Source organism: Onychostruthus taczanowskii, unplaced genomic scaffold, assembly GCF_017590055.1.
Source record: "Onychostruthus taczanowskii isolate IOZ18803 unplaced genomic scaffold, ASM1759005v1 scaffold55, whole genome shotgun sequence".
NCBI classification, from domain to species: domain Eukaryota; kingdom Metazoa; phylum Chordata; class Aves; order Passeriformes; family Passeridae; genus Onychostruthus; species Onychostruthus taczanowskii.
Genome location: NW_024503124.1, coordinates 396586 through 423716, shown reverse-complemented (window position 1 = coordinate 423716; position 27131 = coordinate 396586). Strand labels below are relative to the sequence as shown.

Genomic DNA, 27131 nt, shown 5'->3' with positions numbered 1-27131 from the left:
TTCCTCAGTCCAATTTATCTGTGTTTTTAATGTACTGTGTTTGTCTATCATGTCAGTGTGTAAGGAAGTTAGGTTGGAAAAATATGGAAAAGTAATACAGCCAAATAATAAAACGTAAATGGATTTTAATTCTAGTATGAAACGAGTAAAATTAAATCCTCTGCATTGCTGACTTGTGATTCCCCAGGGACTGTGAAAGGATGGATGAATTAAAATAGAAATATGACAAAAACCTGTTGCATAAGACTTGCATGTGGATGATTTCATGTTATAAGGCAGAAAAAGATTCTCAACAAGGATTTGAATATAGGGTAGTGTGGGATGGGTCATTGACTCTTAAATGATCAGGAGTTCGACTGGTGATTTTTGTCCTTATCTAGTTTCCCTCTTTTGACTGGAAATATTTCTGACACACAATGCTTAAGAAAGTCACCATAGTAAATTACTCCTAACGTGTATGATTGAAACTTGCTGCAGTAATGAATAGTATAAGCAAATGTTGGCTAAGGAATTCATGCTTTAAAATTTAACATGCAAACTCCTTCATTTTTTTCTTTTTTACATCTTTGCTTCTGCTTGGAATTTTTTCCCATTTATTTTCCAACTGATTAATTTTAAACTTAGATGATAAACATCATGTGTTTATTTTGTGCTAAAAACTTGACTAGTTTGAAAAAGAATGGTCTCATCAGAATTGAAAATTAGCTTCAGATATTAAAAAAAAGGTAAAATAAGATTTCTTAGCTGTTACAATATTAGTCATACAAACTTTGTCAACATATTACGTATGGAAAAGTCATAGCTTGTTTGCATGGTGGTGTTTGTTTTTTCCCCTGAATACCTCTCCACCATTTTCATTACCACAAGCAGTGTTGTAATGGAAAGGCAAAGTGTTGCAGATCTAATAAAGAAATTAAGTAATAACACTAAAAACCCCTTAGAAATACAAGCCCCAGAATGGAGTGAAGAGGTGTTCTTGATTGACAGAGGAGAACTCTTATTACTGCAGAACACAACTCCGGTACAGTGTGTCTGCATCGGGGCCCCTGTGCTGTTGTGGGGCGGTGTTTTTTACAGAATCCTTCCACTTCTGCCTTTGTGTGGTGTTGCTTGGCCAAATGAAGAATAAGCACCTTTCAGTAAGGCCTAGGAGTCAGGTCAGCCGTGAGTGTTCATTTACTCAGATGTGTGAGTGAAGCTGGGCTGTGGCGTCTGAGCCGTGGCACGTGAAGCTCACCTGTTGTTTATTTCCCCGCTTCAAGGAGGGAAGTGCTTGGAATGTACACGAGAGGCAACTCTGCTGTCTTACTACAGAGCAGTAACTGAAAGCTTTTCCCTTGGGAAAGTGCAAGAAATAGTTCCTGACCTCAATCGTGTGCCGGCGTTGTGAACCAAAATCTTCGCTGCTGTCATCTGAGTGTTTTCCTGTTGGCTCTGTACACTTTGCTAGGGAAGCAGGATCAGTTTATGAAGCCTTAAGGGCGAGTGCCGTTTTTCTTGGGTTTGTACTTTTTTGCCTTTGACCTCCACTGAGGGTTCTATGCTGTTTTTGCTAAAGGTGTGTTTTACAGACAGGAAATCCTGAATCTCCAAGCTTTGGCAAAACTGAGATTTTATTCCTTTTTCTGTGTAACTTGTTATGTGATAGCATTCAAGTGGAGAATCCCTGTAAAAATGTTGCATCAAAGCTGGTTGCAGAATAGTCAGTTGTTAGTCTCGAGGGAGAGTGGGAACAGAGATAAGGAAGAATGACACAGTGGTTTCCACCCAAGAAAATGTGTCATAGCCACAGAACATTTTCTCAGCATTTTCATATCGTTGATGACTGAGGTTTGTAAAGTTGCTTCAATAATTTTATCCTCATTTTACTCCAGAAAGTTACGTGGTTAGTAAGCCAAATGAAGCTCTGTTCTGTGTGCAAGGTCCTCTTTCCATGTCCCTGCTTAGTTTCCAGGATTAGTACAATACCTGGCATATCTGACACCACTCAGCTGGTGAAACAATAGTTTATATAAGGTACAGTTAAATACAGCCTTTCAAGCTTGAGCCAATATTCTCCTGTTGTAAACTCCGACGAGTGTCTTTATTCATTGAATAGCCCAGTGATTTAATAGCACTCCTGATGGACCAAATATACAGGGCTGTGGTTTATCCTGTTTTGTGTCATAGAGATAAAGTCTGAGAGAAGGGCAATGTATATATCTGAACAGAGAATATTTGCTGAACTTAAGAGTTGGGAGAGAGCTAACTCTTGGGCCATTAAAGAGGATCTGTTCAATGCCAAGATCCTAGGATGTGACAGTTAGTAGGGTCATGCAGAATATAACTTTCCCTTCTTTATTTTGACATTCCTATTGCATAAAAATAGGAAGGAGAGTCGTTGAGCTGGACCAGAGTGCGTTGCCCTGCCATAATAAGGTAATCTTCAGCAGTGGAAAACAAACCTACAAAGAGTTATTCATTCCCTCTGTGGTATTGTCTGCAAGTCTCTGGTTCTTATTTGCCTGGGTGTTAAACTGACACAGTCACAATCCATGGTTCAGGGAATTTACAAACAACTTGGATGATAGGATTAAGCCTGACACATCAAAAGTTGAAAATTAATCCCATAATTTAAAAAAGCAATCAAACAACAACATATTCTCATCTCAAACAATGACTACAGAGAGTTTGAAACATAACATAAAATAGCTGAATAGCAGAGAGCAGTGATTAAATCATTGACTACCATGTGTGGAATAAAAGGGCAATATTGGTTTATGGATTTCTTCAGAAAATTGATAGAATTTGTCACTACTTTTAAATGTTTATATGTCAATTTGTGTGGTTCATTAAATTGAACTGAATATTTAATTTTGCTTTTATTGTTTGGTGGAAACGGGGTGGTGTGTAGAGATGACCTCAAAGGACAAAAAATTGTTAAGGAAAATGTGTCTTTGTATATATCCCTTCACCCTGATAATTGGCAGGAATTTTGATTTGTAGAGTATCTGGAGGATACAGCTAGGGGTACTTTTTGATTATGAACTGTAAAGAGATTTAATTATGGATGCTCAGCATATTCTACATAGTTCAGAAAACTCTCTGCTAATTTGAAGCCATTTTCTTTAAGGTTATTAGAGATGGTTCATTTGTTGTTGCTATTTTGGAGAGGCCTACATTATTAAGCATGTAGGAACTGCTGGGATTTAATCTAGTTTTGTAAATTCCTATTTGAACTATGGTACAGATTTTTGGAAGGAAAAATCCACTTATGAAGGATACAATAAAAATATTGTAAGTTCAGAAGTGAAATGATACTCAGATATCTTTAGAATCTGCCTTTGTTTGTCTTAAGCAAGCATCAAGGAATCTCACAGTATTTCAAGCTGTACACCTAGAAAATCACTTAAAGCTCTCTCGTCGGTAGCCAGTGCTGTGACAAGGGAAGGTCACTGGTTTTTATCTACCATTATGAGGCAGCATTCACACTCTGAGCAGAGCAAATGAACCTGGCAGAAGATAATTTCCAGACTTGTAAGGAGGCTAGGGTCTTTGAGCTGTTACAAAATGGTAGGAGTACCAGTGATGATCACAGACTCCTACAACCTGATAGAATATTTGATCTTCACTGTGGACTCCAAATATAAAGCTAGTTTAGAAGGAGAGGATACTTCAAAATTGTATCTTCAGAGATACTGGTGACGTTAACTTGATACAAGTGGTAGTTTCACAAAAGGCAGAGTAATGGTACTTAAGAAGGTAAGGTCATTCACCAAGAGCATCTACTCTGTAGTGCTGCCCAAATCCAAATTATCTCTGCTGCTGCTGGCTGCCATCATACTTGGTTTTGAAATACCCCTTCTTTCTCTTTGGAGCGCCACACAGATTTGGTGTTAGGCCCTGATCAACAAGTGACTTGCTCATTTCTCTCATTTGACCATCTGCAAGTCAGTTCAGTGACCGTCAATATGTTTAGATTAGTTCCCTTGTGTTCTCAGTAATGCTTGGGATCTCCTCAAAGTGTCCATATGCTACTTGCTTAAATGTTGAAATAGTTAGATATTAGTCCAAATCTGTTAAATTAGAATTCGGTTTAATTGCTGTGTTACCTATTACCTTACTAGTGTGGTGAAAAACAGCAAGGCTTTCTAGTTTTCTTGTGGGCTGTGTGATGGAGCTTCCTGTGTATTTAGGGTGAGGATTCCAGGATTTTCCACATAGTGAAAACACTGTGAAAATTCCCTTCTGTGAGGGCTCATTCTCAGCGGCCAAGATCTCCCCTGCTGTTATTGTCATGTTTACAGCAGCACTGTAAATAGGCTTGAAAATCAGACAGACCTAGGGGAAGGTGTAAGGTGAAAAGTGGCAGGGTCCGGGAACAGGCTGTGAAAGATCTTTCCTGTGGGCTGGGGGCAACTGTGGCACCAGCTGTCACCTGCATGACTGATGTTGAATTGCAGGGGAGTCTGTATGACTTTTAAAATTGCAGATAAAGGCAGATCATAAGCATAAAAATGCAAAAAATTGGCATTAAGTTCCTGAGGAACAGATTGCACGTGAGCAAGTGATGGGATTGGAATGAGTACTCTGTTACCTGAAGAAAAAGGCAATCTGCCACTGAATGCTTGTGTGTTCTGGAGTTTCCCTCTGTGACTTCCACAGGAAGGTTTTGCAGTCTGGCATTGAACAAAATAAATTCTCAGGCCTTCCTTTGTTGTTCGCAGCTGTCTTCAACCAATCTATTAATATTTCTGGACTGGAGCAAAAGCTCAATGTTTACAAATAATTCCACACTGAAGAAATGTGCAGCATAATGCTTTATTTACCAAAAAATACGGGTTCCAGCAGGCAGGCTCCAGGAGGCAGGCTGACAGGCCAGCAGAGCCCTGGAAATCCCGTCGTGCTGCTTGGCTCCCTCTGCCTGGAGGGACACTTGTGCCAAGGAGCCCCCTCTCCCAGGAGTGGGCAGTGGGGATAGTGCACTGCCATTCTGAGGGGTTCAGAGCCACGCTGCTTCCTCCTGGAAGCTCAGAAGGACCCCTTCCAAGGTCACTTACAGTTTGTGTTTGCAGTGAATTACCCTTCATACCTACTGCTTTTCTGTTGGCTCCTCCATCGCTTCTCTCATTTGGGAAGTGTACTTTCAAAGACTTTCGGTGACGCGTTTATTTTTCTTAAATGCTTACGGAACAGAAACTCAGCCTCACAAGGGATGTGTGCCCCAGATGGAATTAGAATGATCCACAGTGTTAATTTTCTTCATCAGTTATGCTCCTCATTTTTTTCTCTTCTAACGTTAATCCTGTAATTTTAGAGAAGAAACTGTTTTGAACAACTTTGCTTTTTGTGCATGTATTAAATTATCAATAGGGTGTAAGCATGGGGAAAACTTAGTAAGTTATTTCTCCTTTGCATCTTCCCACAAATGAACAATAGGACCAGAAATCTGTCTCAAACCTTTGGACAGATGCATTTTTGGTACAACCTTGTACTTTCAATCCTTCTCTTTTTTTTTTCCCATTGAAATCTTAGGAATTTCAGCCATAGGTAGTGAGGTTCACAGGTAGATGCTGGAAGGATGAGGGCCTCTGCTTTCTGTTGCTGGCTGTGGCAGGAAGTGTCAGTTAGTGTGAAAAATGCTGAGAGTTCTTGCATTGAGTGATTGAAGTGAATACATTTTGTTTATTCTGCATACCTGCCTTTTAAAGCTGCATGTAAGATTGCTAGTCATAGGGAGTGGGAAGGTGGGGCAGTGTGATGCCCTTTACCTATTGGCAGTCCTTAGCTGTGTGTGAATGGTAAAGCTACTAATTGGTCTCCCTGTAGTAAAGGGAGCTTGCATCTTCTTAATGATTTCACAGTGCTCCCTTTCCTCTGAAAGGCTTTGCTTCTGATTAAAAACAACAAAAAAAATTGTTGCAGGAGATTTTTCCAGTGATTCCTAAGTAAATTATTAAATGCAATTTGTAGCAAAAATCAGCTAAGAATCAGCAGATTAGACATTTAAGACAATTAGGAACTAGAGCTGTGATATATGTGCACTTGTGTACAAACTAGAGTAATTTAATACATTTAATGTGATAAAACATTGCAAGTGAAATTACCACAGTATCAGAATGTCTCGGCTTTTAGCAAAGATGATGTTTGTAATTTTTAATTTCTTGATTTTATTGTCCTTTCTAAGCAATGTAATGGGAAGAAAACTTAATTTTTGTGAAATATGAGTCCTCTGTTTACTTTTAGAAAAGGTTTCTTTCAGTTTTTTTTTATTAGTTACTTGTAGAAAAGGAAGTAAAGACTTTGTATGTAGGTACATGTATGTTGTAATGCTCGTTTTCAGAAACTCAAATCTCAGTGCTTCTAATATTTGCAGTCTGGCATTGATTGTAAGCATAATAGGTTATTTCATGCTGCTTCTCTTTATGTTCATGGTTATGATACTGAAATGTTAAGACCACACACAGACAACAAGATCTCCAGCCACTTACGCATGTAAACAGTCTGGCTTTTTACAAAGTGGAAAAATATTTCTTGTGCAGTATTTTTAACATGATCAGCATGTTAAGGCTTAATCTGCAACTGTGTCAACATTTCTTTGGCTGTAACCATTAATTCTGTAGCCTCTTGATAATATGTAAAATGTGAGACTGGTTTGTTTACTACTGGGATTTGTCAGCAATTACTGTCTGCATTTAGCTTAGTGCTTTCAAATATATAATAGATCAAAGAGTTATTTTGCATCATCACTGTGGTTTTAGTAAAACAAAGGACTTTTTTTTTTTTTTTCCCAGCTGGCTTTGAGACCTTCAGAGGGCTGTTGGAGCAACAATTTTCATAAATATTTTACTTATACCTGTTTGGTATTGGTAGGCACTGGTACAATACTTTAAATAACCTTCTGTAGCCACTGTTTGACAGGAATTTACCTATAGGGACAGGAATGTACATCTCTTTCAGCCTCAGTTATTGTGAGACCTGGCGTGGCTCCAACATAGCTGGGAATTTTTGTTTTGCTTATTTTTGTGTAATTAATGCATGTTTTCAGCATTCTTCTTACCATCAGGAGCTGCAAGTGCAGTGGTCATGTGCAGTATTATCCAAGTGCCATATCATTTTCATCACAAAGAACTGAGCATTACAAGTTCTGATAGACAAGTTCTTCATATGCATATGTATATACGGAATTAACTAAGAGTAAGATGGCATAAAAGCATTTTAATGGACAGCATATCTGTTCAAGTAACAAATATTTGGGTTTATATAGTGCCTTTATCTCTGTTCTCAGAGATAATTTATTAACATGTTTATGAATTTAGTTTCAATGTATTTTTGTGGTTTTGTAAGTAACAAAAAGAACCAGCTCCCAAACTTATCAGACAAACGTGCAGAACTTTGGTAAGAATTTTTTGTTTAGTTAGAAGTAGGCTGTAAAATCACTTAAACTTACCACTGCTCCTCAGAAGATTGCCATCTCAGGGGCACGTGGTTAAAATATTTCACCTGAGCTTTTTCTATGGTCTTGTACCATTCTGAAGTGTTTGTTTTTTTTCTATGAGTATTTTACTTAAGAGATGTAGATAATGGCACATCAATCTATAAGAATGACTTTAAAAATCTCAAAATGCAGATAGTGTAATGTGGATAAGGGAAATTGCTGGGGGAGTTCAGTTTTAGGGATAGTCACCTGACAGAATAAGGTTTCATATGAAACTCTTGAAAGGCAAACCTGCATTTTTAGTCGCTATTATAAAGTCTTTAATAAATGTGTCAATATTACTGCAGGAGATTAGGAAAGCTTTCCGTTTGTAGATCACTATCTTTTTATTTTTAAGACTTAAATGCTCTCTGCTGCTTAAATTCTATTGCCATTTCTAAGCATCGCTCAAAACAGATGTTTTGTTAAAATTTGAATTAATCTTTTGCCCAGTAAAACCTAAGATAGTGTTCTCCTAAACAGCATATGTACAAAGAGAATCTGTGTGTTTCATCATTTCTGTTTTGCTGTCTGGTCCAGTTTCATTTCCTTTGATGAAAAAATGATAAATATAACTTACAAAGTGAGGCAGCAAAATTATCTCTATCAGTTAGTTAAAATAAATTCTTTATACCAGCTTTGTTTTCCAAGATTTTAAGCATTTAGCTCAAATGATGAATTTCCTGCTAAGAATTTGTTTAGTAAAATAGTTGAATTTTTGACTTATTTTTTGCCCTGCAAAGGTGTTATTTTGGACATATCTACCAGCTATGTATTCAAGTCTTTTGCATTGTAACAAATCCCAGGCTTTAAGAAGCAGCTGTAATTCTAAATGGAATTTTGTGATGAGCCCTTTGCCCTTAGTTTGGATATCTTCCCACCAAGTTATACACTTCTGTGAAAATCAATTTTTAGATTCACTTTTCCTTTAGGAAAGCCCTCTACTGACAGGGACTCTCCTGTGATCTTGGTGGTCCCTGCTGCCCTGGTGATGAGAAAGGGGGGAGACTGAGCCTGTTCAGTTTGAAAGTAAGGAAGAGAAAGGGTGGGATCATTTATCTAAACAATATAAAAATAAAACAACAAAAAGCAAAAAACTTGCTGAAGATCTTTGTTATTTATGGAGCAGAGCCTGGGGGTAGCTGGCACGGAATGGGCTACAGGGATATGCAGTAGTTTGTGTGAGGAGCAGAGACTGGTGCTAGGGGAGCAGTGGGGCAGGAATGAGGGGAAAAGGGATGGTGGGCGCAGGGCTGGAACAGGGATGTGCAGGCAGTGGCAAGCTGAGAACTGGACTAAAGGTGTAGAGAAGGCTGGAAACAAGGTATGGGAGTAAAACAGGACTTCCTAGTGGCTTGATAATGAGATGAGGATTAGGAGCAGTAAATGATACTCAAACTGGTGAAAAGCCTTGAGAGGCAAGATGAATTGGTTGAAAAGCTGTTTTCAGCCACTTGGAACAGGGAGGAGAGCAGGAATATCCAGATGTCGGAAGGTGTAAATTCTGAGGGATGGTGGGCACAGTTGTCTGTTTCATGTTTCATGTTCCCCTTTGCACCCCAGGAGAACCGAAGGCCCCTGAGGTGTCACCGAGTGGCAGAATGTTTTATCCTTGCCCAGTACTAATGCAAAGAAAGGCCGATGGTTTACTGCACGTTAACTGTATCGATCCAGTCAGGGGAGATGTCTGTGGGGCTTCCCATCCTGTGCATTTCCCTGTGGGAGTCAGTGTGCCAACAGGTGGCACATTTTCCTTAATCAGTTTTCCACCTGTCCTTTCTGAGGTCGTATTCAGAGACCGTTTAACTTCATAAATGGATTTGCAGTCGTCAAGGAGCACGTGTGGTGTCCTTGGCCTTTCTGGAAGTCATTCTGTGGGATATTGTGGATGTGTTTTATTATGGCACTGCTTCGCTCTGCCCGTGTCCTTACAGGTCTACAAAATACTTCATACAAAAAGGGTGAATTGCTCATGACAGCTTTTAAGCACTTGTACAGTTATCTGAATTTTTGGAGAAATACTTGGTTGATAAAACTGAAGTTTTGTTGTGGGTTATTGTTACTCTTCAAAACCTATTTCTCTGAAAACCTAGCAAAGGGAGGTTTTTTCAATATGAAAGGCATATTGAAAAACTTTAAAGCCAGCAAGATTTGGAGCATCTAGCACTCCTACCATGTTGTAATCATTAATAATAATGAATTAAAATGTTTACACACCCTGATCTCTATTGTTCTCTTTGATGTTAATTACATTACAGCAGATCATGAGTTCATTCTTCATATCAGGCAAATAAGGAAATATTTCCTCTTCATTTATCTGTGTCCCTTAGCAACACAGTAGGTCTTATGTATTGTTGAATAACATGTGGTTTTGCTGCCTTTGCTGTATACAAATGCTTGTCTTTCTGTCTTTTTAAAAAGCCCTGAGTGGAACTTAGTTACTAAATTCAAGCAAAAATAATACAAAGATATAAATGTATGGCCATAGGTGACTATAACAAAGTTTAGTAGGGTTCCTGGACATGTTAAAGCCAAGTCTTTTTTTCCTCCTTCTTTTTGTCTTACTCTTATTAATGTGAATCAGATTGAATGGATGGTGTGATCATTTGTTCCTGTCTCTGTGGTTCCTGACGTCCAGGAGCTGTAATCTGTCCTGTGCTGTCATCTCTGTTCTTTCATTCCTTTTCCGAGAGACAGTTGTGCAGCTAGCATACTGTCAATTTTTTAAATTAAAAAATGAGCTGTTGCTTTCCAAAGGGTAATTCCCTCTCAGTGTCTGTAAAGTAGGTGTGGTTTTTTGGTTTGTTTTTTTTCCCCTGTTGAAATTCATGGGAAAAAATAAATGTAGGATTTTAAACTTAACTTATCCAGAGTACTCTTTTCTATGTGGCTCTTAAAAAAGATGCAGACTTGTGGGAAGTGAAAGCTCAGCCATAGCTCTTCTAGCTCTGCAGATACTGTTAAAGTTCCTTAGTTGGCACAGTCCTGTCTTTGGTAGGTGATTTTTGCAGCATGTGAGGCTTCATCCTTTGGATTCGCTCCTGTACTTCTCACACTTACAATTGTATGACAGGGTTGGTTTTGTAACCAGTGAAATCACATTATATTTGTAGCACCTGCTGTCATGTATTTTAATATGAAATTCCTGACTGCTGGCAGGCATTGCTTAGGTTCCACCAGCACTGTTACTGCTGTGTACTACAGGCCTTCCTCCTTGTCAGCCTGGTCTCCTGAGCGCAGTGGATTTCCAGCAGAGTGCTACAGGTCAGAATTGTACCAGGAAGGAAAGAAACATTTTGCCCAGTTGGAGAAATGCTTCGCAGGTGTGTTCATCTGCTGCCTGCACAGGGTGAATCCTACTGCTGCACTGCCTTTGGAAGAGAGGAGAAGTCTATTTCTTACAAATCATTGGGAAATTCACATCTGAAACTCTTCAGCAAAATGCATGTGGAGTTTTGCTGTTGAAACTGATTGCAGTAAGTTTTTAAATGTTGAGCGTTGCATGTTTTCTGGGATTATTTTTAATTGTATTTGACTGTTTGAAAAAATTAATCAGGAATGTAAAACTTCTACTGGACCTACAGGCCTAAAGATACTGGAGGATGACTTTTGTCCACAAGTACCACAATTGGCAGTCTCTGTGTGTGTCTGTAAAATTGTTGTGCATCTGTGCAGAGCTGTTACAGTGGGAGAATCTGACCATGTCTTTTAAAAAACTATTCCATTGCTTCTACTATTGGTGATATCCTTTGTTTTAGTGAGATGGATCATTAATGACATTTTAAAAAAATAGTTTTTTCTTAAGCATCTCTATCCAGAAGTACATACAGAAATCTTTATTATCTTAAAAAGAATTCTGAAAACAAGGTAATTAAACATAATGCAGCATTATAAAGACCAAAAGACCATAGTCTTAAAATCTGCTTCTGTACTGTGCCAAATGGATCTTCAGTTATGCTGTTTCTATATGAGTGAAAGTGCTGTTGGCAGATAAGTTTCACAGCTATAGATTTATGGAGAGTTTTCTTCTAAAATTCTAATTTTAACATTCTTTCTTGTAATATCGAACTGTAAGGATATTTAAAGCAGTTACTACTTAATTTCCCATGCATATTGAGCAAGAACAGAGTTTGAAAACCCCTGGAAAGAAGACCTAAATACAAATCTTGTACTATCAGAATTTCAGTGGACTCTGGCAGGTTACATTTCTTTCATACTTCTGTGTTTCCTTTGAAAGAAAAACTTTCCCAGATGGTCATTGCAGGGTGCTGAATGAAACCAGTAATTTTATGTAAGCATGTAAGTTCATAGCCCTGACAGAACTCCTTGTTTGGATTCTTTGCAGAGGTTGGGTGTTTTTTTTGTTTTTTTTTTTTTTTTTTGTTTTGTTTTGTTTTTTTTTTTTTGTTGTTTTTTTTTTCATTTTTATCTCTACACTGTTAACTGAAGGCAAGTTGAGGGTAAGATTATCTGCAAGGTCACAGAGAAACTTCAGGCATGATGGGCAAAGGATCCTTACCAGGCTGGAAGTAGAAATAAACACACAAAGGGAAGGATAGGGCCGTACTGATAGTTATAAATTAAGTGTCAAGGTCTCAAATCTGGGAAGGGATCATCAGAATTTATAAAGTTCTATTTAAATAGTCCATTCTCCTCACTTCAGACATCTGTTACTGGTTATTGTTTGAGTGACCACCATGTACATTATACAAAAAGGAATGTGTTTTTTTGTAAGATCTCTGCTAATGTGGCAGATAAAATCCCAGTGTTTGATAGCAGTGCCAAAGGGCAAAGAGGTGCTGAACAATATTCCTCATCTTTACCATAACTTTCTTTCCTGGAAAAATGGGCTTTGACAGTGGGAAAATGAAGACTGAGATAAGGAGAAGTGGAAAGAGGCTTGGGAACTGAGAGTGATATAGACCAGAACTTGAGCAAGCAGGGAAAAAAGTCTTCTCTTAGGCTGTTGCACTTTTTTATTGTTGATTACAAATAGGAGTTATATCTCCATGCTGTGGCAATAAATTGAAAGGACTAGCAAGCTAAGGAACAGTTGTTTTTGTTGGCATGGAGTGTAGTCTGGGCCTAGTTTTTACATCTCTAGCAACTGATTGTTGCACTGGTTTTATTAATGCAAATGCTGCAGCAGTCTCAAAATTTCATTTTCCAGAGGAGCAGTATTGGAACTGATGATAATGATTTGCTTACTCAAGAGAGCTGAAGCAGTTGACAGTGATGGTTCTCTCATCTTTATTGATTATGGGCATTAACTTTCAGTACAACAAGCAGGGAAGTTTGTTGCCTTTAAACTCTCTTTCTTTCACCCTTGGAGGGCTAAGCAGGTGAATACAGGTTATGGAAAATTAGGTGTGCTGCAGACATGTTAAGTAATTCAGTTTTAATTTTCCATTTTAACATCTTGCTGGGTAGACATAAACATTGCAATTAAGCAAGATTTAATTCAGCCGGGTGACATCTTAGATACCCGATAACAGCGTAGCTGAATTTATTGAGCTGCTTTGTGCTGTCAGTTTTGCTGTAGCCCTTGCCTGTTTAGAAGATGCATTAAGGAGGAGTTTTGACCTTGGCAGGTGTGGAGAAAGTCTTGAATTTAAATTCAGGAAATTTTTCATGGAAGAATTAAGCAACCTATGAGAGTTTTGTGCAATAGGGTTACAGATGGAGCAGGGAGAAAAAGAACCTGGTGAATGTACAAATATATGTAATTTTTGATAGAAAATGATAAAATTAAGACTTTTAAGGGACTGTTTTACAGCAAGTGGCTTTTTTCAGCAATTTAGTTCATTATAGAGGGAACCTGGAAGACAAGTAAAGCCAAACTAACCTCCTGAAGGACAAGGCATTAGCTTAAGCATGATTCTCTGTATTTGCACACAACAGGACAGAATGCTAAGATGCATTTGTAGAGTTTTGCTATTTACTAGTATGTGAAAAAGCTGACCTTTCTGAAACATATGCATTAACCTTGGAAGCTAATTTTCCAGTATTATCATGTTCTCAGCTGCAAAAGAAACAACAGGTATTAATATAGTTTATGAATTTATTTAGTTATAGTTAATTTGTACTCTGCACTGGAATAAGTACACAAAAAGCCACCTTTTAGAATAGGTGTGAAGAATAAACTTTGGCAGATGTTGCTCGTGTTAAAATATCCCTGCTCCACATATGTGAGAGTGCCTTGAGTGGTAGGAATAGAAATTTGTCAGTTCAGTGTCTGTGTTGGGCAAATGAGCACAAACTCCAGTGGGGCAGAATGGATGGATATCGGGATCAGTGAAACACGTTGGGCAAAACTCAAAACACCCATTGTAACAGCAGTCATATGCATCACAGCCTTCTGGCTCCTTACAGGAGGGAGTGGTTGTGAGGACAGGGAAATCTGGTAGCCATAACCCTTTCAGATCCTCCAGAAGGGATGGACAGAGACCTCTGCCAAAGGCTGTCAGGTGAGCTGAAGAAGGTCCAGGCACAGATTCCCTGGCTGAAGATGGAGGCAGTACTGGAGCTGAACAGGGAGCTCGGGGCAGATGCTGGATTTGTACCAGACCTGAGCAGGGAGCTGAGGTGTGAAAGGTTAAAATGCAGCTGTGCAAAAAGTCTCCAAGGATTGAATGACATGATGATGAACTAGAACATGTGATTCTTAGTGCACTGTGACTGCATTTGCCACAGGATTTGCAAATATTCAAGCAGTTTTATAAAGCAATTCACAAACTCTGAGAGAAAACAATCACTGATGACTTCCAAATACAGATGCAGCCTGAGATATAAAACCAGGGTCTCATGTTGACAAAACTCTAATACATCTGCTGAGGAAAGTATCATGATTTGCTTATGTTTTTACCTCTTCCTGTAGACTTCTTGTTGCTGTCAGAGCATACGGGTCAGTATGGACCCAATAGAATGTTTTATGTATTTAATGTCTACATTTTGTTGCATAAAATCAACGCTATTTATCATTTTCAGTGATTTTAATGTTTTCCACATGTATGAGGATTGGTGCTAATTATCACTGGAATTTTTCTAAACATAATTGTGGGAAATATTTCCCACATATTTCCAATTAGTAACATAATCCACAGGAAACTTGGGAAAAAATAATACAAAGACCTTGAAATGTAAAACTTAAACTTTTTTAAACGGTATTCCCAAATAGCAGTTGAGATCCTAGGTACAGGTCCTCCTTTTTGACTGTACTAAAATTATATCCTTTTTTCTTTAAGGCAACAGCTTTTTTGGTCCCAGTGAAACAGAGAAATATTTTTTTGAGAATAAATCAGACCTTCTTGCCATTCCACCTCTCTCCATCTGTAAAATGGAGCTTCTCTGAAATCTTGGGAGCATGTTGTTTCTATTACTCTTCATAATAGGTGAAAATGAGCAATGTGTTACCCATGATGTCTGTACATTCTGTTTTTCACAAGTCTTTTTCCTTGGGTTTTCATGATGTGATTGATCACATGTAAATATAATATCTATCGGTGCACTTAGTGTGAAAAAGAATTGTAGAAACCAACAAAGCCAGTTAGAGATTATGCTCTACTTATGTAAAGTACTGAATTTGTTTCTTCAAATGTTTATTTTCATGTTAGAAACAATCACACTTTGTTTGGATCTTCCTTTCCCCTACTGGAAGACACTGGAGTCAATTAACTGATTTTAATAAATTTTTAGAAGAAAAATGGTCGGAACTTCCCAGCCTCAGAAACTGAGTTGTGGGAAGAGGAATATTTGCAGAAGGATTCACGTTTATGAATTAGAAGTCTTTGTTGTGGCTGCTGGGGGCATGCAAATAAATATTGATTAACCTGTGCAGTGTAGTGCTGTACTCCTCTGCCTCCCATAGAGGCTAGGGCCGGGTTCTGGGGCCTCCTGAAGGCCCGTGGTTGGAGCAGAGTCAGGTGCGTTTTTTGAGCTGCATCTGGTTTAAGTTAAGGTCTTGTCATCCACCACCTGCTTCTCATTGCCCTGCCCCTCCCAGAGGTTACCAGTTGAGTTTTTTAGGAGAGATATATGAATAGTCACTTCCTGTTTATTCCTGTCAGACTCGGTAGATGGTGGGATGCCTTTTAAAACACATGTTGAATCAAAACTGTTTCAGGTAGGGGACAGTTCTACCTGCTCAGCTCTGGTTGGTGCTGACCTGTGGGAGGTACAAGGCAGAGGCAGTCAGGAGCAAGGACAGACAGATGGGAAAGGAGCTTCCTTAGCAGGTCATGTTTTAGTCCCAGGAGCCTTTCTGGTGACAAACATTCCAACAGGTATTTCCACAATCCATTCTTGCCTTTCACCAGCTCCTCCGTGTTCAACTGTGTCATATTTTACATATTTCTATAAATTGTTTGTTGCTCCTATTATTTTTTCTTTTTATTTAAGCATAAAATCTATTATATAATCTGTTCAATGCCAGATGAAATTAATTTTTTTTTCTTGGACATTAAAAAAAATTATATCCCTTTGCTTGCCAGCTGGTATTTCCTTGAGGTTTTTGGTGATCTGTTTTCATTTTGAAATAGGATGGATTCTCGATAACCTGATTCTGCTTTTTCAGCAGTAAGATTTAGCACATCACTTGTTCTTTTGGAAGACTCATCTGTTTCTTCCCTTGTACCTCTGTAGATAAAGCATCAAATACTTTGTCAACTTTCCTCTTCTTCTACGCTGTGTTGACTTAATATGCTTCCACTTAATAGAAGGATTTTGTCCAAAGGGTGTCACTTTTGTAATACGCCTTTTTCAGCATGAGTCACTTTTTTCTTGTGCTGTTTCTGAAAAAGCTTTCGTGCTGTTCTGAAACTTTCCTGGCTGGGTTTAGACAAATTAGTTAAAACACAGAGTTAAAAGTACTTCTTTTACGTACTTGGAAAATGCAACATTTCAACCAATTCAGTAAATTTAACAATATTAAGAAGTTTGGCTTGCTGCACTTTTTTAGCAAATAAAAATACTTCTGCTTTATGTATTTGTCTTAAAATCTGATCATGTGCAATTAATTTATCTTTAATCTGTTAAATTATTTTGGCATGAAGATTTAGCATCTGCAGCTATTTTACATTGAAACATGGGCTGCAGATGTTGGGTTTGGTTTTGTGCTGCCTCCTGCTTCCCCGTTCAGTAGCTGTGTGCTGCGGTAGGTAAGGTTGTCAGGAGAGGCAGGGAAGGAAGGGAGTTCAGAGCAGGTGAGACCTTGTCTCTTAGAATAAAAAGGAATCTGAAATAATTGCAAAGTTGGACACGTGAAACAATTTCCTGCGTGGGACCTGCCCTCACTTCCCCGTTCTGTTTTTGTGAGAGGGAAGTCAGCCCATCCCTGCAGCTGTTGGACAGATAACTCAGAAATACATTCGTGGGTGCATCATGTGCTGCAGAACTGCTGCTCCTTCATCCCAGCAAAGGGCACGTTACCTTGTGAAACAAACACTGTGGTTTGCCTCTGCTCACTGCTTCACCTTACAGGAAGCTTGTAAATTGTGTTTTCATGCTATCTGACATGTGGTTTTATTTCCTCTGACAGAGCTTACATCAGAAGATACTGAGGGTGGTGTCTCCACCTAATTTTTATTGCATTTCATTTTTTGGTATATGCAGAAATGCATAAAATCAGGTGGTACACTGCTAATTTCCTCAGCCCTCTTGTATGGTGTCTCTTTTTCATGCTGAACAAATCCATCAGAAGCTTGCCAACACATACTTGGTGGTCTTTTTTTGATGCTTTAAAGACTTGCAGATTAATATTAAAACATAGCCTGTTAAGCATGTATGGGAAAACCTGTGAAAATCATTTAACAAGTTTAATGTCTGAAAAAGGCCCTCAAACCTTTTTATTACTGGCTGTAATTTCTTCCAAAAAATTATTTGTCATGTTACAGTTTGCAATGTTTAGGAGTTCTGGAAGCTTTAATGTTCACTGCAGTTGTTTTGATACCTATTGCTGTAGGACCTGATCACTACAAACCGAATAATTCAGACGTGTGTTTTGTACAAGGTGTGTACAGCTTCCTTTTTCTCTCCACCTGGGGAAGAAACAAAATCCCAGCACTGACTTTGTAAGACCTGAAAGAATGTCCCTAACTCCAGTTTAGTACAGCAATGGCAAGGCAATTCTTGTCATGAATTACCAAATTCATAATAGCAAATTTTTATCATTGTTATTATTGACAGCTCAGGGTAAGAGCTCGGTAAGGTGATAATCTTTATCTGCACCCACTTACCAATGATGCACAATAATATGGTATCCTGTGGCACTCTGTTGGTGTGGCCAAGCCCTAGGAAGTGTCTTTAAAAACTTAGAATTAAGAATTTTTTGCATTTGAGTAGATTGTGAATATTTTCACCTCCTCAGTTAATATGGCCACTCACCTTCCCCAGACTGAAGTGGGATAAAAGCAGGATGTTGCAGACATGGGTATTTCATCATCACTTGCTCATGATGATTCAAAAAAATACCATCGTTTTTAGAATAATACTTTACAACAAGAGGGTGAAAGCAGCTTGTTGGAATCTCAAATTATCTTTTTATTATCTTGAGCAAATACTGTGCTGCTATTTCTGTTTTTCTGGATCAGTCCTGACACAGGCAGGGACATGGTATATCCTTTCAAAACGATGGTGAGATTGCACTGTTACTTGGAGACTTAGCCCCAAGGAAAAACTTGCTTTTTGCAATTGTTTGAGCTCCAACTACATGACTCTTTTCAATATGTGGGCTACAAAACCTCCTACGGAATTGGGATCAGACCAGCACAGATTGACAACCTAAATTAAGCTTAATTCTCTCATGCAATTTAGGCCTCTTTTTCAACATTGTACCTGATAGAGCAGTTCTCCGGGACCAGTTCAGATGTTTAGATTAAGTAATTACTGCTTAGCCTGGCCGTGGGTGATGAACTGAAGGCTCTGTTTGCACTGCAGCATTCTTACGTTGCTGAAAACATGCAGCTCCTTTACCTCGGCAGGTACTTGGTTTTCTGAAGGACTTGTTTTCATTAATTTATTTTAATCTGTTGATTTGGGTGGATCGCTCACTGTTATGTGTTTTAACAGCAGTGTGTTAGTCCTCAGTTTGAAAGTCTGCAGTATCATACACAGTTCCATCAGATCTGAAACTCCTTAGTGTTTTTTATATTTTCCTAAGGGTTGAATCACTCACAAGTATTTCTTGTTTTCTTTTTCCCATCATTTCTTAAGTTTAATATCCTGTCCATCTGCATCTGTTAAGAGTCTAAAATGCTGCCTTGATGTTGTATAGTAGTTTCATGAGTTGTCAGGCCACATTTATCAGAGGATTGTTCTAAAGGCTTGTTCTCTGCTTACACCTCTTTGCTTGGCATGGGAACCTCTCTATGTGTTCCTAATGTGCCTATAGCTTATTGATTGAATTTTCAGATAACTGCTTCTTCTCTTCCACTAAAACACCAGAAAATTAAACACTCCTCCTTTCAGGAATTCCTCACACGTAAACAGTTCTTCAAAAAAAGCAAGCCAACCTCTTGTGGAAGATTACTTAGATATAATTCGTATGCAGGTTGTAAAAGGGGAATTTCCTCCCTGCTTTTGGAAAGTCTGACTGCATTTTAGATTGTCCAATTCTTGCTGAATGTGTGTATAATTTAGTGCAGCTATCTTTGAGGATAGGTCTTCTATTTAGAACCCGTTACAGCATTGCCCTTGATCTGCTGCTCCCTTTTTACTGTTGCAGTGACCCCACAGATCTGTGAAAGCAGGGAATTTAAAAGATCTAGGTGATGTTAGCTCTTGGTTATAATCCTTCTTTAATAAGAAGGATTTATTTGTTGAAACTGTTCTACAACTTCAGGATATAAATTTATGACAAAGTACAAGCTTTGTACAATTTCCAGAACCAAGCAGCTCTTATCCAGAAAAAAGGTCAAACGTTCCCTTCTGATATTTGCATCATATTTCTTGAGCATTTTGAAGAGTGGGCTTGTTACATGATTTCCTTGAGGGATTCTGCTTTTGGCTTCTTCTGGAGGTTTCTCTCATCTGTTCTGCTCTGCTTTTGTATCAGCTGTTGAGAAGTTTTTCTATAATTGTCAGTTGCTCTTGTTAGGTGAGCTCCTGATTAATGTCATGACAGCAAAACTATTCACTGGTGACCTGTTGGTGCCTAAACCCCCTGAAATAGAGTTAGAGAAACATCTTGCTTTGAGTATTAACCAGAGAAGCACTATTTCCGTGCAACTTTGCTGCCTGGTGAAAAAAAAAAAAAAACCCCAAAATACAACAACAATAAATCCTAGGAGATTCTCAAGAATAATATGTGGAAATGTCATACACATAGCAAATTGTAACTTTATCTGCTTAAAAGAAGAAGAAATTTACAGTGTTAGCTGTCAACAAAATTCCTTTATCCTCTGATAGCCGTCAGCAGTGGTGGTGGCATAAATACCTATCCTAACTCCTGTGTTTATACTGGTTGAGGCATTGAAGAGTTGGAACAGTGTCTCTATGGTTTGGGAAACTGTGTATTACCTCAAATCATTGTGCTTCTAGACATGCTTGTAAGTGAAAGTTAAATTAATGTTGTAAAATGACAAATATGCCTTTTGTGCTGTATGCTCATTTGCTTAAGTGATTTTTGCCTCTTGCTATTGCTAAGAGGAAAAAGTCAAAATCATTGGTGCTAATAGTATAAACAATAGGAAAACATGTAATTTTCTTTGGGATCAGAAAGATAAAGACAAGAATAAACTTCTAATGAGCTTGGAAAATGTTAATTTTTAATCATACTGTTGGCAGAGTGTATAGACCAATGATTAATTGGTCATAATTGTACTCAATGCTGTAGATATTAGAAGTTGCTTGACTCAGTGCAGAACACTTACTGATTTTCAGAAAGAACTTAGAGAGAATGGAAAATATTCAAATTCTCCTGTTTATTTTAAGACAAGATATTTCACATAAGCTTATGTGCGGTTCATTTCATGTTTTTCCCACAAAATCTCTTGGCTATGCTCTTGCATTCTGGAGAATGATGATAGGTCCTATCAATTTTGTCACAATGCCAGAAAGGGATTCCAATGACATTTTTTGGGTGGTCATTGAGATCAAGTCTGTATTTTTTTTTTTTAACTATAGACATCATCTGAGGCTGGAGTCAAATTCTCTCTGTAACAACAGAGTAGCGCAGTGCTCACGGAAGAGGGAAGAGTAGAAATAAACAGTTCTTGTGTGTTCATCACAGAGCAGTTTTGGAGTTTTGAGTGCATGGGGGTTGCAGCTCAGCTCCTCCCTGCCCATCCCAAAGGCCAGGCAAACTCTCAGATGTTGCTGTTCCAGCTGAGCTTCAGTGAGTTGTGAGTCTCCAGTCCACATCTGGGGAACCCTAAGATGTGTCTTGGGAGGTCGGGTCTGCACTCGTGTTTGCTGTAATGGGGCAGTAGGTTTGGAGTGCTGTAACTTAGTACAAACCCGCTGTGCTCATTCCCAGCACCCCAAGGACTCTGCTCGTAAGGACTGGCTCGGTGCTCTTTAAGTGATGCAGTTAAAAGAAACAAGAGTACCCGTGTAGGAGCCCACTGATTGTAAAAATGGGTATAGCAATAAAAAGTGCTTATTTGGGTTTATTTACTCGTTGTGGGATTTGCAACGATAGTTCACCATCTAGTATGTGCTTCTTTCAAGGTTTCAGCAGGTTATGGGCAGATGACTTTGCTTGAATGACCACTTTATATGGGTTTTGTTCTGCTTACGTTACATGTCTGGTTATATTTTCAATTTGCAGAGTCTGTGAAGTGTTTGATGTATTTGTATAAACAATTTGATTTCTGAAAATATGTTCTGAATTAAATGCCAATGCTGTACAACAATACACTAACAACATTCTGAGACCATTTAAAGCCCTTTGTTTAGTAACACAATGAATGTCATTAGACTGTTACAGTAAGAATGTGAACATTAAAAACAGCTTGTAAAACGAAGAGTTTTTGAAATCTAGAATTATGGGGGATATCAACTTGGAGCATCTGCTTCTGTCTTTAATTTTTGAGTGAAATGTTTTCCTGTTGATTCTTGACAAACGTGTTTCCCATCAAATCGGGCATTCAAGTTTCAGTTTTGACAATCACACCTCAAAAACCAATTTTCAGTGCAAATTTTGAGATGAATGTTGAAAGCGTGAAATTAAAAGTTGCCGTTGTTTTTGTTTGCCTCTGAGTTGTGGTACTTAGGAGTCACGAGTTGCATCTTGCAGTCACACTGACTGGAAACACTTCATTTCCACTAAAATAAAAGCGAGTATTTTCATGGACTTGCATGTCATCAGAATAAAAATAAAACCAGAAACTTCTATAAGAGCGTTAGATCTGCTAATATAAACTGTGTACATTTTTCCTCCACTCGCCTCTGTTCCCTGCCATTATTTGTATTGGCATTTAGTCTGTGCTTGTCCTTTGCTGCTGGAGTAGTCCAAGTTTTACTGAGCTGCTCAGTATAAACCTCATCCTGAGAGCTGGACCCTGTGAAGGCACATGAAGCAGAAATACAGGTGTAGCTCAGGAATGCAGGGGAACCTGCCTGGGATCTGTCGCTCAGATCACATTCAGACTTAACAAAAACAGGAGGTAGAGAGGCTCGGGAGGGGCTGCGCTCGTGTTCCCTGACTCCCCCTTTTCCTCTTTGCCTGTGCCCGTTACGCTTCCCTGTGTCCTGTCCCAAAGCTGTTCTGATTGTGTGGCAAGACTGTTGGCTTGTGGCTAGAGAAATATTTCCAGGTGTGCTGTCTACAAAGAAGAGTGCTCCGAAGCTCAGAGGGATAGAAATCTTCCATTGGGAACCCCTAGTGCAGGGATTTATGCACTATTTAGATCTCTTTTTTCTTTAAAGCACTACAAAGTTTGGTGTGTTTGTAAAATTTTCAAGATCATTTTAACTGTTCCATTGTATAGTTTTGAGCGTGGTTCATTATTTTCTTTTTTCCCAATTGTTTCAAGATTGACAACTGAGACAAACAGTGCCACTCAGAAGAAAATAATTACAAACATTCTGTCTCCTTGAAAAACAGGTCTATACTTCACATCTATATCAATGTATAAAGTTTTGCAGTCAATAGAAAATGATACCAGTTCATGTGGAGCATTTGATAATTTGAATTTTCTTGATGTATCAACTACTTATTTGTTGTTAATAGTGTTGAACCATGAATAATTTACTGGCTTTCACTTTATAATCTGCAGTGTCTGCTAACTTTGAAGTTCAGTAGTCAATTTAAAGTTTGCAGGAGCTGAGTAATGATTCACCAGAGATTTTTGTGAGATATTTTGTCATCCATTTAAAGCTTGGAAAAGTCTGCTCTTGCAGCCATCTGGCAGTTCTTGGTTCTCTGGAGGAAAGAGAAGCCTTTTGATACAATAGATCAAAGCATTCTGCTTTTTCAGTGACTGATACCTATAAGTAACTCAGAAGTTTCTCAAAGTTATTTCACAATGCCTGTCTCATTTGCCAAGCTTTTGTATTGTAGCTACAATACAATATTGGCCATGAATTACATTTTAATTGTATTTGAATCATTATTTAGAAATTTCTGTTTGCAGCTGATTTACAGATCCAAGTGTTTTTATTAACCAAGAGGTTTTAAATTTACCAAATATGCTGTTGTGATTAATAACATTGATGCTAAATCTTGTTGCTCTTAGTGCTGATGGTTTAGGTAAGGGTACTCTCAGCAACTGTACTTGTGCTACACCATAAGCCTGACATATGGGTGTACCTGTCAGGGAATTTCAGAAACAGCTGATGTGTCTTGGCATGTGGCCTGTGTCATCCTAAGTGTATATAGTCTTTAGTAACAGGTGAGCCTTACTACTTAACCATGCAAGGTACAGGTGACAGATGTGGTAAGTACCAGATATCCACTGACAAGTCCTTCTGACTTGCTGTTCTTTACATTAGGTGGCTTGGAGAAAGGAGAATACTTCTAAGATGCTGAATTTTTAAGTACTTAATAGTACTAGATACTAATACTTAAGTACTAGATAACCAATGTGGTACCAGATTTTCAGAAATAGAATGATGTGAATTTAGTGAAGGAATAGCTAATTATTCACACATTAAAATTTGCTTGAACTCAGATTTAAAAGTGGCATTTAGGTAGCAGAAGAAAATTCCACATACTTGTGCTTGCCATATAAGCATTTCAGTGAGCTATCCAGGATAGGTCTGGTGCTCTTTTGTTAAGTCCATAAACAATGATAAATTCGTAATTCCATACTTCATAAAGTTCCATGATTTAATGTTCTGCCTGCTGTAACTCTGGATCAGCTGCATGTGCTTACCTGATTGTTTATCTCCCTGTCTGCTCGACATGTGCTTCCCAGCAGCTACAGTTCAACATGGTTTTTCTTCTTTTTTTTTTTTTTTTCCAGTGTGGGAACTTTGCTGTCTTGGTGGATGTTCATATTTTGCCTCAAGGCTCCATTAAAGACACCAGCTGGTTTTCAGATCATGAGAAAGAGGTACAACAAATATCAATTCTACTTCAAAAGTGTATGGCTGCAGGGAAAAAGTTGGTTTGCCCTAAACTGTTTGGGATGTTTTAGTGTTAGGAGAATATTGTTAGTTATACCTAATCATCAGCGGTTGCCCTGGGACCCCTAAGTCAACCATATGTGCTTTTTGGGTCACCAATGACCACTTTAAATTTGCTTTTTAATTTTTAAACTCTGTGTGTGTGCACATTCACGCCTACATGTATGCTGTGTGGATTTTTGTGACTTAACTTTTAATTGAAAAATATGTTTCTCATGAATGCTTGCGAATTATCCTGAGTGATATAAACCAGATTGTGGCAGGGATGATTTTTTTTATGAAACATCTTCCTATTATTTTTTTTTCCTCATTCTGAGAAGTGTAAATGACATTGCATTTAGAGGGTGCAAGAAAACATAAATATGCAAGATAAACTGTAGTAGAACTGTTGCCTCTTATGAAAAGAAACTTCCATTATTTTGAAGTGTGTCATGTGTATATCCTGATGACATAGTGGAAAATCGGTGAGCAGCAAAATTGTGTCTGTGACTTTGATCAGACTGTAGAGAAATGGCCGAGGATCTTGCGCTGCGGTGCTGGCAGGAGCTCTCCCCTGTGTGTGGGAACGTGAGAAGTTCCTGTTGAAAAGGAAGGCAGGACGTGTTTGGGATGCCTGTGGACTTTCCCGCAAGTCTCCCTTACGGTCATTTTCAGCAGATAGCTTCCCTAATAATGCCATCATTAACTTGTCACTGCACGGCAGTCCCCAGCCATCTCACAGTCGTACATTTCAATGGAATTAAAGGCACAATGCATTAATATCCTGGGGGAGCAAAAGCAGAGTATTTAGCAGCATGTGGTTCATCTGATTTGTGCTTTATGAGGCAGAGAAATAAGAAAATAGGGAAAATCTTTCAGATATATTGTTAATGACTAAATGAATGCTCATTACCTTTTCTATTTATAACCAGTTTTACTCTCCTGGTTATCTGAGTTTTAAACGTTTTCAAAATGTATTTTGTAAGACTGCCAAAACAAAAGAGATTAATTTCAGGAAATTAACTCATGATTGATTTAATAAAGAGGCATGATAAGACAGCATTCGGTGCATTTCTGTGACTGCATATTTCAAGAGAAGTACAAAGGTTGCATATTTTCAGCAACTGAGAAGTGTGAGTCAAATAGCTTTGCAGTTCACTTCCTGAAAGTCCTGTGCAGAATCTCTGTGTGAGAGAAGAAAAGGTCCTAAAGAAAGATCATTCCGACATCTTTTATGAGAGCTTTTACATGTTCATCGCAAGTGGTTTTCTGAATTTTTGTTGTTTCCAAACTGAAAAATGCTGGTGGTGGTGCAGCCCTGTCTGCCTGCCTGTGGGAAATGTGGATGCCTCTGTAACAAACACAGTTCCTGCTGATCCCCTGCTGACCCTGGCTGCAAGTCATCGCTGGAGCACAAGGATGCTGGTGGTGCTGTCCCCGCGGCCCTCTGGCTGCTGGCTCCTTGGAGCACGTGCAGAGGGCAGGCTGGAGCAGCACCAGTGCCCAAAGCACGGCCCTGGTGTGAGGGAACACAGCTGGGTGTTGGAACGACCATCATGGCACGCTGCTGTGGCCAGCTGCGTGTGCAGGATTCTTGGGATTGCTGTGAGATGCCCTTCCAATTTCCTTGCCCTTTCTTTCATACCCCTTTTCTCCTGGAATGGCAAAGTCAAAGTTTTATCTTTGCTCTCTGAGGTCTGTATGGTTCTCTGTGGGGAGCCATTGAAATAACATTTCCATAAGGCTAACAAGTAAAATATGTTCCATGTAAATGAAGGAAGTGCAAGGTAATGTTTATTGCTGTGGAAGGAACCGAAGACACACCATGTGTCTGCTGCTTTTGAGAGCTTCTCGTTCTAACCCCAGCACAGGCCATGAAGGAATGTGTAATGGGAGCACTTTAATGAGTTAAACAGAAGGACAAGCAAATACAGAAACGTATAATTGTGCTCTACAAGCAGTAAGGAAAATGGATTTCTTACTATAAAGACAAAATGCTGGTTGGGATTGACTAATGTACATGCCCTGCTTTCATTTAGAGCAATGCATTAAAAAAAGTATTGTTCTGAGTACTTTCTACATTACTCAAAAGAGAATTTCAAGGCAAGAAAGTTTAGATACTATTATACAATTTTATCTATTACCCTAACACATTACAGAGGTAAAATTATATTTTTGTGTGCCACAGAATATCATTGCTGTGAGCACATAGTTATGAACAGAGGAAAATGAGAATACTGAGGGAAAAGTCTCAAGTGTGTGTGTGTGTGTATTAATCTTAAAGCTTATTCTAGTATTCAACAGATGATTTTTTGGTTTTTGCTCCGAGTATTTTTTTTTTCTGGGTAATTCTGGCAGAAGGTTTTGTTCTTCCTGAGTTGTATGTGGTTTTATTGTGCTTTGTTGAAGAAAGTATGAAAGATATGAACAGTTATGTTTAGGGGCAGAAAAATCTAAATTCATTAGAGCAGTTGAGTTGCTGTGACCTAATTTGCTCAGTCTTACCCAGCGCCCTGTCCCCCCCAAATTACTCAGAATTGGAGCAAAATATCTGTTGTGGTTTATAAGAATTGTTACACGGAAATAGTGTGTTGACAGTTCCTGAGAGGATTTTTACTAAAATTTTGCTTAAATACCTAATATTGTGATACATTTTTAACATGTATTTTTTCCTACTTTGCATGCATATGAAACTAATTTCTGATTTTAAAATGTTAGTATTGTAATATAATATATTTCATCTGCCAAGTAAGAATTTCATAATATACTTCCTCTTTTGTTCTTTAGAAAAATTGTTTGATTCCCGTCCTTGTTCCCATCCATTTCCTAATTCATGTGCTTCTCCTGTCAAAGTTTTTCCTTTTAATGGGAGAGGGAATAATTTTGTATTGGTTTCTGCTGTGTGCCTGTGGGCATTTCTGTAAATTTAGATCAAACCAGGCCAGTGGTTTCTCTTTCAGGAGGTCTGCAAGCTGCTGGAAGAAGTTGTTGCTTCAAGGGTCAAACACTACTTGGAGGCACCTAAACAGCGTGGTCAGTGGAAGCCCACGGAACAGGGATCATCTGGGCCTTTGTTTCTTACTGGTAAAAGAAATTATTTCACTTAGTGTGCAAGAAAGTGCCATGGAAA

General features: G+C 38.5%; 1 protein-coding gene across 4 annotated transcripts in view; it reads left to right on the top strand.

The window, feature by feature from the left end:
* The window catches only part of LOC121342597 (SLX4 interacting protein), a 69028-nt gene that overhangs the window by 10189 nt on the left and 31708 nt on the right, over positions 1–27131 (top strand). For 2 of the 4 annotated variants that reach the window (XM_041417135.1, XM_041417134.1), the window contains exons 4-5: positions 23860–23949; positions 26947–27085. In XM_041417135.1, coding sequence (XP_041273069.1) covers positions 23860–23949; positions 26947–27085 — 229 coding nt within the window. The remainder of the gene's footprint in view (positions 1–23859; positions 23950–26946; positions 27086–27131) is intronic. The other 2 variants (XM_041417136.1, XM_041417137.1) reach the window with 2 other exon arrangements.